This window comes from Prionailurus viverrinus, chromosome A2, assembly GCF_022837055.1.
Source record: "Prionailurus viverrinus isolate Anna chromosome A2, UM_Priviv_1.0, whole genome shotgun sequence".
Lineage (NCBI taxonomy): Eukaryota > Metazoa > Chordata > Mammalia > Carnivora > Felidae > Prionailurus > Prionailurus viverrinus.
Window position 1 is genome coordinate 95,951,792 of NC_062562.1, and position 18,489 is coordinate 95,970,280.

General features: G+C 34.5%; 1 protein-coding gene across 8 annotated transcripts in view; it reads right to left on the bottom strand.

The window, feature by feature from the left end:
* KRIT1 (KRIT1 ankyrin repeat containing) overlaps window positions 1-18,489 on the bottom strand; it is a 43,093-nt gene continuing 24,604 nt past the window's right edge. For all 8 annotated transcript variants that reach the window (XM_047830785.1, XM_047830775.1, XM_047830758.1 and 5 more), the window contains 7 exons: window positions 16,563-16,719; window positions 14,152-14,303; window positions 8,850-9,016; window positions 8,032-8,119; window positions 7,234-7,440; window positions 978-1,094; window positions 1-490 (listed from right to left, as the gene is read on the bottom strand). In XM_047830785.1, coding sequence (XP_047686741.1) covers window positions 422-490; window positions 978-1,094; window positions 7,234-7,440; window positions 8,032-8,119; window positions 8,850-9,016; window positions 14,152-14,303; window positions 16,563-16,719 — 957 coding nt within the window. In that variant the 3' untranslated portion in view covers window positions 1-421. The remainder of the gene's footprint in view (window positions 491-977; window positions 1,095-7,233; window positions 7,441-8,031; window positions 8,120-8,849; window positions 9,017-14,151; window positions 14,304-16,562; window positions 16,720-18,489) is intronic.

Consider the following 18,489-nt stretch of genomic DNA (forward strand, 5'->3'; position numbering starts at 1 on the left):
TTTAAGTAGAAAATATATTTTCTTTATTCAAATATGTTGAGTTTCAGTATATTCTGAAATGACACACAAAGTTATACCAAAGCTATATTTTAATTTCATTACATCCCACTCCAAATTCTTTACCATTTACCAAAAATAACTTTTTATAAAGCTTACTATTTTGTCCAATATTATACAGATGATCAATCTACATATTTTTATGTGTTTCTCTCAAAAATTAGAATAGCTTATGAGGATATTATACAAAACTAATTGGTATATTACACACCAAACGTAAGTACAGATTCTGTACAATGTAGTAGTATACATTCATATATTACAAGAGACTAAGTGCCTTGTTAAAAGTGATAGTTTAAGAAATCTTTCATGGAAAAAATCTGCATTACAAAATGTGGTAGTTTAAGTATCAGCTGCTTTCCTCTCATGAATTTCTTTCGGTGGGCATTAACTGTCCATTTAGCTTCATTAATAGTTTTACCACAAGGCCAGCCTATAAAGTAAAATATATGTCAACAGTAAATGTGAAACATGTAAGGATGTGTAAATTACATACATGGCAGCGAGCAGTTCCCTATCTATCTGAAAAGAAACTTTCTTATTAGAGGAAGTTTATCAAGAATAGAGGGGGTACTAAGGCTCTGAAGGGATGCAACTAGTGGCTCAGATAGAATACTTATCAAGAGGGAAGGATTACCTGACAGACACCTGGATAAAAGAGATAGGGAATACTAACTAGAATTAAAAGAAACGCCAGAAAACAGAGTTTCATTGTTATAAAACTAAATAAATTATTCAGATAAGTTTCTGGCTTATTTGCTTAGGAAAGGCCTGCCTTTTATCCTTGGTCTTAAATATCTTAATTTCACATAATATCAAAGGTTTTCCTTGAAGTAAAATGGATTGTCACTTAAAAAAAAGAATCTTTACTAATACAATAGTTCATTATTAGAAGTCCAGAGCAACTGATAAGTACTTACCTGTTTTGTGTGTACTATAAAGCTCATTTTATTTTCCATACTATGGATCTGAAAACATGCATCAGCATCTCCCAATTGCCACATAAAACAACCATACTTAAGACTGATGAGTAAAGCCTGCAATGTAATTAGAAATGGTTATATTGAAATGTATGTTAAAAACAACACCTATCTTCTCTTACTATCTACAATGATCTAGTCATGTCCAAACATAATGGTTTTGAATGTTACAATAAATTGTATTCAAAGTTCCCTCAATAACCTTACAGAGCCTCAAGTGCAGAACCACATAGATGGTAGACTCTTAGGAGACTGCCTTCAGCAATGGTATCTTTTGTATCACACTGACAAACATTTTAAAGATGCCCATTCTGTGGTATGTATACACATATGTATAAACACACACACACACATAAGAATAATATTCAGCCATCAGAAAGAAGAAAATAATGCCATTTTTAACAACATGGATAGACCTTGAGGGCATTATGTTAAGTGAAATAAGTCAGAAAAAGACTAAACAGGATATCGCTTACGTGTGGAGTCTAAAGAAGCTGAACTCTTAGAAACAGAGAGAAACAGAATGGTGGCTACCAGAGGCTGGGGGACAGCCAACATGAGATGTCGGCCATGAAGTACAAACTTTCAGGTATAAGATGAGTAATTTCTGGGGATCTAATGTATACCATGGTGACTATAGTTAATAATACTATATTATATAGTTCATGTTACTGAGAGAGTAGATCTTAAGTGTTCTCATCACAAAAAGAAAATGGTAATTATGTAACATGGTGGAGGTATTAGCTAATGCTATGGTACTAATCATTTTGCAATACATATCAAATCAACCCATTGTACACCTTAGACTTACACAATGTTATGTCAATTATGTCTCAGTAAAGTTGAGAAGATGCCTATTCTCTCAGTGACTTTCAAGAAAATTAAATGTACAAGTTTTTACTTTCCGCATGTTAAAAAAAAATCCCTTTCACTTTATTCAGTACCTTTTGAATATTCACATAGTACTTTCAGATCTGAAATTTATGTAATGAGGTAACAGGTTGACTTAAGCAATTCCATCTCACTGAAAGTAAGTATAGTGATATATTTATGGTAAAAATAAGCATAATTTTAATAATTAATATAGCCTTCATAAATTCATCAAATTATTTAAAACCAGTATTAGAACAACCTATTTCTGGGGTGCCTGGGTGGCTCAGTCAGTTAAGTACCCAGCTCTTGGTTTTGGCTCCGGTCATGATCTCAGAGTTTGTGGCTTCAAGCCCCATGTGGGGCTCGCACTGACAGTGTGGAGCCTGCCTGAAATTCTGTCTCTCTCTGCCCCCCCACTCAAAATAAATAAATAAATTAAAAAAAAAAAACTATTAAAAAAAACCCTATTCCTACACTTTCCTAACAAAAAACTTAAATTTAAATAAGCATTTAATATACTTTTTTGATTATTTTAAAATGAATCTCTCCTAGCAACTTGCATTTTATTGCCCTAAAAATATATTATTTATATACACATATACAAAGAAAGTGTTTGTGCATCCTTCAAAATACACGTTTAAAAACATTTGCTTTCAGGGGCACTTGGGTGGCTCAGTTGGATAAGCGTCAGACTTGAGCTCAGGTTTGTGAGTTTGAACCCTGGCATCGGGTTTGATGCTGTCAGCGCAGAACCTGCTTTGATCTTCTGTCCCCATCTCTCTCTGCCCCTCCCTCCCTCTCTCTCTCTGCTCCTCCCCTGCTCACATTCTTTCTCTCAAAAATAAATAAAGCATAAAAAAATTGCTTTCTATGACTAGCAGTTCTTAAAATGTTGATAAAATGTTTATTTTTATTTATTCTGAGAGAGAGAGAAAGTGCATGCACAAGCAGGGGAGGGGCAGAGAGTGAGAGAGAGAAAGAATCCCAAGCTGGTTGGGTGCTCAGCACAGAGCCTGAGGCGGGGCTTGATCTTAACAACCATAAGATCATGACCTGAACTGAAATCCAGAGTAAGATGCTCAAATGACTGAGCCACCCTGGCCCCCTTATTACAGGTAATTAATGTTATGTGAAAAGGATATGGTTTTAGGGCATTTTAAAAAATAATTTTCATACTTCTTGAAGTTTATTTATTAATTATGAGAGAGAGAGAGACAGAGAGCAAGTGTGGGGTGGGGGGCAGAGAAAGGGAGAAGCATAATCCCAAGCAGGCTCTGTGCTGTCAGCGCAGAGCTTGACATGGGGCTTGGACTCACAAACCATGAGATCAGGACCTGAGCCGAAATCAAGAATCTGGTGCTGGGATGCCTAGGTGGCTTGGTTGGTTGAGCATCCAACTTCAGCTCAGGTCATGATCTCGCAGTTCACAAGTCTGAGCTCCTCACGGGGCTCTGTGCTAACGCTCAGAGCTTGGAACCTGCTTCAGATCCTGTGTCTCCCTCTTTCTCTGCCCTCCCCCCTACCCCACCCTGCTCGAGCTGTCTCTCTCTCTAAAATAAACATTAACAAAAACTAAAAAAAAAAAAAAAAGAGTCCAGTGCTTAACAGACTGAGCTACCCAGGCACACCAAGAACCTCACTTTAAAAATGCCCTAAACTGGGGCACTGGGTGGCTCAGTTGGTTAAGTGTCCGACTCCTGGTTTTGACTAGGATCATGATCTCCCATGCGTGGGTTTGAGCTCCCGCCCCACATAGGGGTCTGTGCTGATAGTGCAAGGCCTGCTTGGGATTCTCTCTCTCCCCCTCTCTCTGCCCCTTCCCTGCTTGTGTTCTCTCTTTCTCTCTCTCTCAAAATAAATAAATAAGCTTAAAAAAAAAGTGGGGTTCTTAAATGAAACAGTACAATTAATTTACATGAGTGTATATTATGTATAATGGGAAACTAAGGACATCTTCTTTAAAATTAGCCACCTGTATTTATATTGTAAAATATAACTTTATGGATATGATATGCTAAAATAGCTATTTACCAAGGAACACATTGAAACATTTGAGTCAAGATATCGTAATACCTTACATTGTCTATTTTTTAGATCAGATGCTTGAAATTTGTTTAATCAAGAAGCAAAAAATAGTCCATTAATATGGTCTCAAAACAGTTTAATATATAGAAAAAAATATATAAGTCCTCAATTATATGGGGGCTAGGTTACAAAAATACTGGGGTTGTAAATTAAAAATAAAGGTTTTGTTGCTATGCACAAAGGAAGAGATTGAGAAACCCATAATAATGAAAGCAGCTCAATGGAACTGAAAAGTCAGAGTCCATATGGTAGCTTTGAGAGATACAGTGTATTCTAGAAGGAAAAAGTAGTTCTCTTTACAAGATAAAACCTACAAAGGGTCAAGTTGTTTAGTGAGGGAAATCAAAAGGCACAAGAGAAAATGTCAGGAATAGAGAGAAAAGGGAAAACCACAGAAGTGACAAGTAGCAAATAGCCAGCCAGTGGACAGGAGAAATAGTGATGTTGATAACTGATCAGGAAGAATGACACTATGTGGATATCTAAATAACCAGTTTTATTTCAGAAGGGCATTCATTATGGCCAACATAAACTGACATCAGCAAAGGGTATCTATTGCTTGGGTGTGGCAATAGTACTATTATGGTTAAAGATATATCAACAAGCACAGTTAGTTATGAAACAGAAATACATTCACTATAGTAAAACAATGATTCACAACACAGTGCGTTATATATTCAATAGTGTCTACATTTTATGTAAGTATGCTCTGATGAGCATATGAAATTGGCTGAGTTCTACTCCCTAATGGGAAACTCTCTTATTTCAAAGAGAAACAAGATATAGAAGGTAGAAGTAATTGATATAAAAAATACAGCTGTATTCTATGGGTTTTCATGAGAATTAATCTCTGAAGCTACTGTATCCCAAGCAGAGTTTTAATGTAAATGAAGGTATTTTTGCAAATGAAGTTGTTTACTCTAAATTTGTCAAATTCAACCCTAGCATATCTTGATGACTCTAACACAACTTTGATGATTAGAAAATATAATCATCTTAAAGCTTTCATAGGTGCTGTAAATTTATCAGTGGTTTACAGAACACAAGGTAATGATCAGGTGGACATAAAACATCATTACTCTTTGGTTTAATCACCCAAGGACAGCATTTTAATTTATATTTCTAGAAATCGAACATCTTATCCTAAAAAAAGCAGACTATTCACTAATAACATTGTTATCATCCTCTGCCTGCAATTGCTATCTCACTTACTCAATTCCTGGACCATAGTATTATTCATGTGAAATGTTATAATGCTGAACCATCATTTAGGAACTAAATAAAACATTTTATTGTTGCCTAAACCTGGAATGCTGCCAAGGCAAATATAAACTATAGCTTAGAGAAAAGGCTCAGCATCACACCCACAGCGTCACCATTCAGTTTGGTAAAGGATTTGTAAATGTTGTATAAAATGCTCTGAAATAGCAGAGGAGAAATTTATTGAAATGGTGAGGGGAGTTTCTCCTTTGATTTCCTTTAATAAACTTAGTACAAAAGAAATAGAAAACTGGTTACAAACTAATTAGAAGCAGCCTATTTTTTGTGAGTAAAGTAGCTTAAAAAGAAAATGATAATAAGCAAATGATCCAAAAGCAAGCTGACATCAGAGGCTTCAAAAAAAATCAAGTTCTAGATAAACTACTGAATTCAGTCCCTATTCAGCCCTATGTCTGTACATATTCTCTACCTCCATTCACGGGCATATCTAACAGCATGGTAAAAATAGCTGTTGCCCATAAGGATGATCCTGAGTTATCATGAAGTGACTAAACTACTTTCAGAAGTTATGTGATTACAAAGTAAGGGTTATAAAAATGATGAAAATAAAAATTAGGTTTATGATAAAATTTCCTAATCTAAAATGACTTTTCTAATTTTTTTTAAAATGTATGTTTATTTTTGAGAGAGAGAAAGAGAGAGACCAAGTGCAAGCAGGGGAGAAAGGGAGGCAGAGAGAGAGGGAGACACAGAATCCGAAGCAGGATCTGGGCTCCAAGCTCCCAGCTATCAGCTCAAAGCCCAATGTGGGGCTCAAATTGACGAACCGTGAGATCATGACTTGAGCTGAAGTCGGACGCTTACCCAACTGAACCACCCAGGTACCCCTAAAATACCTTTTCTAATGTATAAGCTTAGTTATTACTTTAACAGACCTGAAATGGTCTATTCTTAAACAAATCTGAATGAACAAAATAAATTTGATTTTTATTAGCTATTAAAGCTAGAAAGCTGTTCATCCAGATAAATGTGTGAAATATGCTAAAAATGATTGATAATTCCATATTTTATATATAATGACTTTGATTAGAAAAAGGAATATAATATAGTAACAAGCCTCTGATGGGAAAGGTCTGAATCCCTTCCATACTTCATCTTGTCTGTTCCCCAAAAGGCTTTTATAACTAATTCTGCTTTTCAAAGTGAATCCCTTGTGACAGGTATTACATTTTTCTTTTTTCTAATGTTTATTTATTTATTTTGAGAGACAAAGAGCGTGTGCAAACACAGGGGAGGGGCAGAGAGAGAGGGAGACAGGAAATCCCAAGCAGGTTCCGTGCTGTCAGTGCAGAGTCCAACACCAGCCCAATTTCACAAAACATGAGATCATGACCTGAGCCAAAATCAAGAGTCATATGCTTAACCGACTGAGCACCCCAATATATTTTTCTTTTTTTAACCTGTATTTTTTTCATTTAAACTTAATTGATTTTTAAAATAGGTAATATAATCACAGTTAAAAAATTTTTAAGTTGCAAAATGGTACTTAGTAAAGTTTCCCTCCTACTCTTGTTTCCAGTTACCTGGTTGCCTTCTCTAAAGGCTTCATGAAACTTTTTATTCATACACAAGCAATATGTATTCATGTAAATATGGTCTTGACTTCCCCTCATTTTTACACAAATAATAGCATATTACATATGGTCCACCACTGTACTTTTTCACTAAATATATCTTGGAAATCATTCTCTACATTCTTCATTCTTTTATATGGCTGCACAGTATTTCAATGTAGAAATGTACTATGATTAATACACTACATAATTATAGAATACAATTAATGTTAATAATTAACACTTTGTTGACAATCATTTACTTTTCATCCCTCTTCCTTTGCTATTATAAATAAAATTGCAATGAATACTTTTATATATATGTCATTTCTAGATTTTTCAGGTATGCTGGTACAATTTTTTTAAGACATTGGTCAAAAACAGCTGTAAAGCTGAAAATCTACCTTAGTTTCCATGTTGAGAAGATGAAGTCCTTTTATATTCACTCCTACATACACAGGGATGACTTTATGATTGCTGGGGCTTGCCTTTGTAAATATCTGTCCTGTGAAAAAAGCTGCTCCATATGTAGGAATTTCCCAACAATTCTGTAAGAACATGCGCTGAAGGTGATGCATTTCTTTACTGACACCCTCACTTGTACTAAGATTCTAAAAACAAATAAGGTAAAATAAAAGAGATGTGAAAAGAGAACACACTTTTGATAATCCAAGTAGGTCAACTAAGCAGTTTCTAAAATCGTGGCTGCCCCCAGAGAAGAATAAAATTGTGTGAACTATCCCAAGAGCAGTTCTTAATACTTCAAAAAAGAAAGAAATATCAAAGTATAAAAATAGTGCTTGTCTATTCTATTAGGTTTTAAGTGTCTCATGGACAAGGATAGTGTATAATTTCATGGTGTGTGAGGTGTGTGTTTAATCTCTAGTTCTTACCACAGTATCCAGCATATAGAACATGGTGTGTGAGGGGTGTGTGTGTGTGTGTGTGTGTGTGTGTGTGTGTGTGTGTTTAATCTCTATTCCTTACCACAGTATCCAGCATATAGAAGGTATTCAGTAAAAGATTCCACATTATTAAAAATAAAAATATGCTACTTTCAGTTTCATGTGAACTAGAAGATGAATTTTTAATTTCAGTACTATAAATTTAATGTAACTACATTTAAAACATATTACACGATTTAATTTACAAAATTTCAACTAGGGTATAAAATGTCTTTTTATTTCTGTTAAACAGCTTACCTTATATTCATGAAGTATTCGGTTTGTCCAGTGAGGTGCCTTACTTTTCAATTTGGTAATAGGTACAATGGATTTTAGGTTTTCTTCACTGTAAGCAAACAGGCCAACATGCTTTAAATAAATCATCTTTAGTAGCTAAAGTACATAAATCACTCAGAAACAAATTGCTTTAAATAACATGATTTTTTTTAAGTAACATGATTTTTGAGCTGAAAAATATATATTGTAAAATATTAGAGAACTCTAAAGATTTTAAGCAAAAGCCACAATCCTAACATTCTCATTTAAGAGAATGTTTCTTCTTTCAATAACCACAAAATACTTTTGAAAATTGAAAACTACAATAAACAAACTTCAGTGTTTAAAACCTCAGTGTTTTTTCTCAAAAACTGAAATCTGCCTTATGACATTTTCTACTACTTATCAAGTCAGGTTTTAATGAACTTATATTTAAACATATAATAAAGATAAGTTAAAGAAAAAATATAAGGTATATCAAGGGGTGCCCGTCAGTAGAGCATGTGACTCTTGATGTCAGAGTTGTGGGTTTGAGCCCCATGTTGGGTGTAGAGATTACTTAAAAAAATAAAATCTTAAAAAAAAAAAGGGTGTATCAAACCAGAGTCAAATGTAAGAAAAATAATTTTGGAGAGAATATAACTTTAAGAATGCTTTACCATTTTTTCCCTTCATTTCATGCCTCCTCATATCCTCTAGTTCCAAACCAAAGTATAAATATTTCTTAACATTTTTAAACTTTCTTGGTTAAATAGAATCTTGAACATAGCACAAGACCACATACTGTATTAAATACTTACTTTAGGAAACCTTGCTTGTGTTTCTTACTCTCATAATTTCCATAAACTATTTGCAACAGTAGACTTGCCAATGTTATCAGTTTAGTGTCAGGAGCTGTATAAAAGCCCTTTAATAAATTATATCTGGCTTCATCAAAGAGGATAAGAATAGCTAGTGGGTCTTCAATCTTAAAAGAAAAAGCAGAATTTGGTTATTGGGCTACAATTTCCTGTTAGAAATATACAACTTGTCACTGTCTAATATGGAAAAGCAAACGCTACATATTTGTATATAAATGAGCTGTTATTTAGAGCAGGGGTTGACAAATTTTTCCTGTTAAGGGCCAGAGAGTAATATTTGAAGCTTTATGAGTCACATAGTCTCTCTGAGCACAAAAGCATCCATAGACAATACAGTAACAAACAGGTCTGTGATGGTGTTCTAATAACACTTTACATATGGGTACCAAAATTTGGTACCCATAAAATTTTCACATGACATGATATATTATCCTTTTGAATTTTTTCAAACTTTAATAGCTTACCGAGTATATAAACAGCAGGTCAGATACAGCAATAGGCTATAGTTTGTTAACCTCTGATTTACAGTCTAATAAAAGATTATCATTAGTTTATGGATATGGATAATTTCTACCACAATTTTACCTAAATCAATTATATTCTTCAAACATTATTCTACATGTTTCATATGATATAGTAGTGAACCTCAAGGAAAATACAAGAAAGTGTATTAATTCCTAGAAGTGTACATGTAGTTTTAAAAAATTTTATTTTAAAACATTTTTTATTTCATTTGACTAAAACTACTTGGTACTTCCAAATAACACTAAAGGGGAGCAGAAGATTTTTCCCTAAGTTTCAAAAACGTTATGAAGTTTCACTTTATCAAGTAGGATTAACAAAGATTGAAAAAAGCTAGCCTACAGAATATACCTATGCTTAGAAATAGTCACCAATTATAGAGTTTCTGAATGAATACTTAAAGGATTTCCAAATATAATTCAAAGCGATCTCAATTCCCTGTGGTAAAAGTTACTTTTGTCTTACTAACTAAAATAATATCCTATAATGCTCTATATAATATTAAAAACCTAAAAGAGAATTTCACGGGGAAAAAAGGTGGGAGGAGTGTTCTAGATTAAAAGTGACTAAAGAGATAACAACCAAATAGAAATTATGAACCTTGACTAGATCCTACATATGGGGGCTATAAAAAAAAAGACTTGGGGAAAATCTGAATATGGATCACATATCAGACATTATTATGGAAATATTAATTTTTCTAGGCTGAAAATGGTTGAAAAAGGTTCATATGTCCTTTTTCTTAGGAGATATATGTAAAATATGTAGGGATTAAGTGCTATGATGTCTGCAACACACTTTTAAATGGTTCATAAAGAAAAAATAGAGAAGATGAAGGAAATAAAGCAAAATATTAGCCATTAGTGAATTTAATGAATTTTATTACCTTTTCAACTTTCCTATGGGCTTTAATTTCTCAAAATTAACAGTGAATTTAAAGAGTTTGAGTAGTTAAGCGTTATAATTCCTAACAGTATATTTAGTGAGCATTAGTCAACAATTATTCTTTACTAATGAAATCAGGCCATTTTCATCCTAAAGGAATAATGCAACCAATAAATGTAATTCTTCCATTTTTCAGACGGTACAAATTGGAATTTCTTAATTACATAATGAAAGAACACAACTATCTTATCAGATAATCATTATATTCTGATTTGTCTTAAGGTACTTACTAAACTTTGCTTCTTTTTCACCTGAGTTCACTTTATATTCTTTATAATAATGCAATTAATTTATCATCCAAGTTTTATCGTTATTGCTCTTTTTCTCCACCAATCAACTTTTAAAATATTACTTAGGTGGAGAAGGAAGATAGACTGAGTATACTTAAATTACTTGCAGACTTTATTGACCTAATATTTTTTTTAACTGTGCTAAAATACACATAACAAAAAATATTTTAACCATTTTAAGTGTATAATTCAGTGACATTAATTACATTCACAATGTTGTACAAATATCACTATTTACACAACTTTTTCATCATTCAGAAACTTAACCACTAAGCAGTAACTCCACACTCTCTAACACCTGTAGTGACCACTAATTTACTTCATGAATTTTCCTATTCTAGATACTTAGTGTAAGTAGAATCATACAATATTTGTGCTCTTCTTGCATCTGGCTTGGCTTATTTCACTTAGCATAACGTTCTCAAGGTTTATCCATGTCATGGCATGTATCAGAACTTCATTTCTTTTTGTGGCTGAATAATATTCCATTTTATGTATATACCACGTTTTGTTTATCCATTCATCTCTTGATGGAAACTTAGTTTGTTTCCACCATTTCGGTTATTGTGACTAATGCTGCTTTGAACACTGGCATATAGGTATGTTTAAGTTCCTATTTTTAATTCTTCAGGTATATATCAAAGAGTGGAACTACTGGATCATATGGTAATTGTGTTTAGTTTTTCTGAGAACCGCTATTGTCTTCCACAGCAGCTATACCATTTTACATTCCTACCTGCAATGTATAAGGATGACAAATTCTTTGTAATTTTACCAACATTCATTATTTTCTTTTTTTTAATTAAAATAGCCATCCTAGGAGGTGTGAAGTAGATTCTCATTGTGTTTTGATGTACATTTCCCTAATGACCATTGATGTTGAGCATCTTTTCACAAGTTTCTTGGTCATTTGTGTATCTTCACTGGAGAAATCAAGTCTTTTGCCCATTTTAACTGGGTTGTCTTTTTGTTGTTGAGTTGTAGCTCCCATTCTGTAAATCGTCTTTTCACTTTCTTGATAATATCCTTTGATGCACAAATGTTTTTAATTTTGAAGTCCAATTTATGTATACTTTCTTTTGTTGCTCACAGTTTTGGTGTCCTATTTAAAACTCCATTGTCAGGGGCACCTGAGTAGCTCAGTCAGTTGAGTGTCCAACCCTTGGTTTCGACTGAGGTCATGATCTCACAATTTTTGAGTTCAAGCCCCATATCAGGCCCACACCGTGGAGCTTGCTTGGGATTCTCTCTCCCTCTCTCTGTCACCCTCCCCCTGCACATTCTCTCTCACTCTCAAAATAAATGAGTAAGCTTAAAAAAAAAATCCATTGCCAAATCTAAGGTCATGAAGATTTATCTGTTGGTTTGCTTCTAAGAGCTTTATGGTTTTTAGCTCTTATATTTAAGTTGTTGATCCAGTGAGTTAATTTTTATATATGGTGTGATTCAGGGTCCAATTTCATACTTTTGCACCATCTGTTGAAAAGACCACTCTTTTTTCATTGTCACCCTAGTCAAAAATCAGCTGACTATAGATTTTGGTTATAGATGTATTGGGTTTATTTCTGTACTCTCATTTCTAATCCATTGGTCTATATAATTGTCCCTAATTACTGCGACTTTTGTAGTAAGTTTTGAAATTGGAAGTGTGAATCCCTCGACTCTATTCTTTTTTCAAGGTTGCTTTAGCTATTCAAGGCCCTGTGTAATTACATATGAATTTAAGGATTGCCTTTTCCACTTCTACAAAAAGGCTTTTGGAATTTTTTTTTAGATAATGTGGTAAATCAGTACATGCTTGGCTAGTGTGGACATCTTAACAATATTAAATCTTCCTACCCTTAACACAGATGTCTTTCCAGTTACACAGATCTTTAGTTTTTTTCAGTAATGTTTTATAGTTCTGAGTGTACAAGTCTTGCACCTCTTTTGTTAAATTTATTCCTAGCATTTTCTTTAAGATGCTATTTTGATTAATTTCTTAATTTCCTTTTTTGGTTGTTCATTGATGTATGTAGAAACCACTGATTCTTGTGCGTTAAGCTTCTAACTTGCACTTTGTTGAATCTATTTATTACCCCTAATAGCTGTTTTGTGGATCCTCTATATAGGATCATGTCATTTGCGAATAGAGTTTTATTTTTTCCTTTCCAGTATGGATGCTTTTTATTTTTTTCTTCCTTCCTTCCTTCCTTCCTTCCTTCCTTCCTTCCTTCCTTCCTTCATCTAATTGCTCTGGTTAGTGTTAAATAGCATTGGTGAAAGCTGCATCCTTGTCTTTTTCATGATCTTAACTTTCAGCCTTTCATCGAGTATGCTAGCTGTAGGTTTTTCATAAATGCCATTTATCATGTTGAGGAAGTTCCCATCTATTCCTATTATAAGAGTTTTATCATGAAATTGGATTTTGTCAACTATCTTTTCTGTGTCAATTGAGATGATAAATTGTTTTTTTTCCCCTTTGTTCTACTTATGAAAATCTAACACATTTTTTAATGAATAATTAAGATCTTTGTTGTTGGTAAGTTTCATACACTCTTTATGTAACTGCCAGTATATTTCAGTGAGAGGATCAAGTCTATCTTTGGTTTGATAATATAAAAGGGACAATATGAATAGTTAGATACAAAACATTTATCAAGTTTGTACATGGCCACTGAACTTTTCATATAACTTTGCTTAACCTTGTCTGTTTAATATTCCCTTGGATAACAATCAGGAAATGCACTGTATATTTTTTCTTCACCAAAGTTATGAGACCTTGAAACTTTTTCTTCAATTTCAAAGCTACTCTTGTAGTTAGCCTTCACACTTAGTTTAACTTGTGATATCTACCTTAAATTTCTTTGTTGTCCATTCATCTTTCAGATAACATTATCCCACATCCTCTAAAATTTACAGAAATTCAAATCCAAGTGTACTTGCATGGAACAGATCTTTTTATCAAATGTAAATTCTATTCTCATTTTTTACTATCTATATAATTTCTGCTTGATTTGAGAATAGCCACTTACTGACTTTTGAGAATAACTTTTTTATATCCCCTTTGCAAATATAATCTTCTCCATTCAGAATATATTTTCTGTTCTCCTCCCACATCAACATATCTCTTTGCTCGTCTGAAATTTACCACTGATTAGCCCTTTATTAAATTTATCTTTGATACTGTACTTCCTAACTATACTAAAAACTTTTTTTTTGTATAATCCATTTTCCATCTGGTTGCTAATTCTCTTTACAATAGATTCTCTATTTCTTTTGTTTCTACAACAATGAAGGTAGAAATAGGAAAACCAACCAGGGGCTTTGTAAGTAGACTAACTCAAACTCTACCACTTACCCCAGGGATGTGAGGATTGAACAGAAAAACAGAAAATCTCCTTGTCCTCATACAGGAAAAGCACAATTTTTATTTCTAGTGCCTACCACAGGAACTCAATAGATTCTGTGTATTTAAATGACTAAAATAAGATTTCCACACAAACCTTTTTTTCAACTTCCAAAGGAAGTCTTACATCTCTTCTTAGGAAAAGCTGTGGTGTTTCTCTTTGGGGATCCAAATTAGTTAATTCAGCAAGTATTTCTGGCCAGTCACGAACATGTTGCAATGGTTTATGATAAGGCTTGAGTTGAAGGCCTGAAAAACATCTTTCCTTTTATAAATGATAATGTAAAAATAAATTATATCAACACATGGAAAATTTGTATTAAATTATCTGTACTTAAGTGCTGAATACACACAAAGTAAAGGTCTAAATTCTAATCAACGCTGACTTTAACCAATAATGTTACTACCCAATTTTAGGTGAAGAGCTTTTGTTTTTAAGAATATAAGAATTATGGAGGTGCCCGGGTGGCTCAGTTGATTGGGCACCCAACTCTTGATTTCAGCTCAGGTCATGGTCTCATGGATCCTGGGATAGGCCCCATGCAAGGCTCTGTGCTAACAGGGCAGAGCCCACTTGGGATGGGATTCTCTGGCTCTCCTCTCTCCCTACCTCCTCCCCAGCCCCCTGACTCCTGCACACACATGCACTCACTCACTCTCAAAATAAATAAATAAACATTAAAAAAAAAAAGAATTTAAGAATTATGAGGGGCGCCTAGGTGGCCCAGTTTGTAGAGAATATGACTCTTGATCTTAGGGTTTTAAGTTTGAGCCCCATGTCGGGTATAGAAATTACTTAGAAATAAAATTTTTTTCTTTTTTAATTAGAGAGAGCATGCATGGGGCAAAGGGGAGAGAGGCAGAGGGAGAAGAGGAAGAATTTTAAGCAGGCCCCATGCTCAGCATGGAGCCCAACATGGGGCTTGATCCCACAATCCTGGGATCATGACATGAACTGACATCAAGAGTCAGACACTGAAGGGGCGCCTGGGTGGCGCAGTCGGTTAAGCGTCCGACTTCAGCCAGGTCACGATCTCATGGTCTGTGAGTTCGAGCCCCGCGTCAGGCTCTGGGTTGATGGCTCAGAGCCTGGAGCCTGTTTCCGATTCTGTGTCTCCCTCTCTCTCTGCCCCTCCCCCGTTCATGCTCTGTCTCTCTCTGTCCCAAAAATAAATAAACGTTGAAAAAAAAAAATTAAAAAAAAAAAAAAAAGAGTCAGACACTGGGGCGCCTGGGTGGCGCAGTCGGTTAAGCGTCCGACTTCAGCCAGGTCACGATCTCGCGGTCCGTGAGTTCGAGCCCTGCGTCGGGCTCCGGGCTGATGGCTCGGAGCCTGGAGCCTGCTTCCGATTCTGTGTCTCCCTCTCTCTCTGCCCCTCCCCCGTTCATGCTCTGGCTCTCTCTGTCCCAAAAACAAATTAAAAAAAAAAGAAAAACGTTGAAAAAAAAAAAAAAGAGTCAGACACTAAACCGACATACCACCCAGGCCATTCGACTTAGCCACCCAGGCGCCCCTTAAAAATAAAATCTTAAAAGGGTGCCTGAGTAATTCAGTCAGTTAAGCCTCCAACTCTTGCTTTCAGCTCAAGTCTTGATCTCAGGGTCATGAGTTCAAGCCTGGCATTGGGCTCTGTGCTGAGCAAGGAGTCTACTTATAAAGAAAGAAAGAAAGAAACAAAATCTGTAAAAAATTAAAGAATATAAGAATTACGATAATTCCTAAAACAAAATGTATCAAATGTATATAAGATCTTTAATTCCATGATAGCCTATTTATGATACAATCAGTAGAATCTAGAGTTAAAAAAAAGACAAATCATTAAATAACCAATCATAATAACCTCAATTAATTCCTTTATGTATTTGCAATATTTGCTTGAAAGACAATTCTATAGTGACATCAGGATAATTTTAAATGAAAATATTTGATAGAGGGGCGCCTGGTGGCTCAGTCGTGGTTAAGCATCTGACTTCAGCTCAGGTCATGATCTCACGGTCTGTGAGTTTGAGTCCCACGTTGGGCACTGGGATGACAGCTCAGAGCCTGGAGCCTACTTCAGATTCTATATCTCCCTCTCTCTCTGCTCCTTTCCCACTCATGCTCTGTCTCTCCCTGTGTCTCAAAAATGAATAAATGTTAAAAAAAAATTAAAAAAAAAGATTTGATAGAAAACTAATACAAAAAAAATTTGCATTATTTCAGGTGAAATGAGCACTGACAATAAAGGCAAGTTGGATGAGCAATACATTTAATGGCATTCAAGTTAAATTCCATGGTTAAAGAAGAAGTTTTAAAATGATTAAATATTGCTTTGAATGAAGCAAGGGATGCAGGGCCCAGAGGCTTACCTATTTCAGCAGTTGGAATGCTAGTAATTTATATAAAAGAGAAGATCACTGTATCATTTGAAAATGTGAAAGTCATTAAAAAACTGATGCTATACTTAAGTTTGCCAACCTACTCTCAAAAATAGTGAGGTTTACACAACAGAATAACAACTTTCTTACTGAGGTTTTCTGAACAGATCCAAATAGTGAAATATTGCTGTGTTTCTTGAGAGAGACGCATTCCTTCCATTATCTGCTGCACTGTGGTATTATTTCCATGCTTCAGTTCAACAGAACGGTATGATCCATCCATTCTGTATATCCGAACTTTTTCATACTAGGACAAAAGACAATAATAAATTATGCAATCTAGTTAAAAATTATATATCCCAACCTAACAAAATGCTTCAGTTTCAACTTCATGTGCTTTATTATAGATTTCTAAAATGGAAAATAACAGGAAACTACTTCAAGTGAGTATCTGTTGGCATTATTTAAAAATGTTTTATTTCCATTATGTATATTTTCCACTTTTTTTTCCTCTGGATGATTCATGATCATGTAAGCTTGAGAGACTAAGGTGAATGATTCCTAAAAAATATTCAACTTTGGATTCTTCTAGGAAATGTTTTAAAGCTCTTCATGTACAAAGTAGGTATCCTATGGGGGATACAGACTTGGTTACTAAATCTGGTGTTAGTCAAGTATCTTGTGAGTCTAGTGGGCTAAAGATTATATGGTAGAAATGTGTACTAGCAGTAATTTGTCCTAGGGGAATCTGTGATGGAAGACCGTACACATGAAAGTTATGGAACAACGGACCTTGAGCCATTTTCTTTCCTCCTCTTCAGAAAAATCTCAGAGAGTAATAATATTTTCAATACATTAAAAAAAAAAATCCTGTCACCTATTTTGCCCTTCTCTCACCCACCTCCCCTCTAGCAACCACCACTCTGTTCTCTATATTTAAGAGTCTGTTTTTTTGTTTTTGTTTTGTTGATTCCACATATATGTGAAGTCATACAGCATTTGTCTTTCTGTCTGACTTATTGCACTTAGCGTAATACCCTCTAGGTCCATCCATGTTGGTGCAAATGGTGAGATTTCATTCTTTTTTATGGTTAATATTCTATTGTATATATGTACTACATCTTGTTTATCCATTCATCTATTGATGTACACTTAGTTTGCTTCCATATCTTGGCTACTATAAATAATGTTGTGATAAACATAGGAGTACCTGTATCTTTTTATATTTGATTTTAGCCAAAAGGTCGAGAAGCGATTTCATGTATCTTTTTAATTTAGTGTTTTCATTTTCTTTGTGTAAATACTCAGTAGTGGAATTACCAGATCATATGGTATCTCTATTTTTAATTTCTTAAGGAACCTCCATACTGTTTTCCACAGTGACTGCACCGATTTACATTCTAAGACTGCACAAGGGTTCCACCATTTTCTCCAAATCCTCACCAACACTTCTTATTTCTTATCTTTTTGAAACTAGCCATTCTGATTGGTGTGAGGTAATAGCTAATTGTGGTTTCTCAATATATCCTCAATACATTTTTATTGTCACTGGAAGTAACTCAATATGTTCTCAACACATTTTACTATATTGGAAGCCCCCAAATAACTTCCAGGCCAGTTCATTTTAGATAAAAGTACCTAATTCCTCTTATCGTGTCCATTTAGAATATAAAAATTATGCCAGGAATAATAATGTGTTCTATATAATTAGAAAATAAATTGAGGGCACCTGGGTGGCTCAGTCGGTTAAGAGTCTGACTTCGGCTCAGGTCATGATCTTGTGGTTCATGAGTTCGAGCCCCACGTCAGGCTCTGTGCTGACAGCTCAGAGCCTGGAGCCTGCTTCAGATTCTGTGTCTGCCTCTCTGTCTACCCCTCGCCTGCACACACACACTCTCTCTCTCTCAAAAATATATAAACATTAAAAAAATTTCAAAAAAATTGTAATGAAGTATAATAGAAGGGTGCCTGTACTGTTACCTACTTCCTTGACTTTGTCTTGTGCTCATGGAACAGTATTTTGACAAAATCTGTTGTGTGGTGAGTTTGTGTGTTTATATTCTTAAAGGCAGAGATC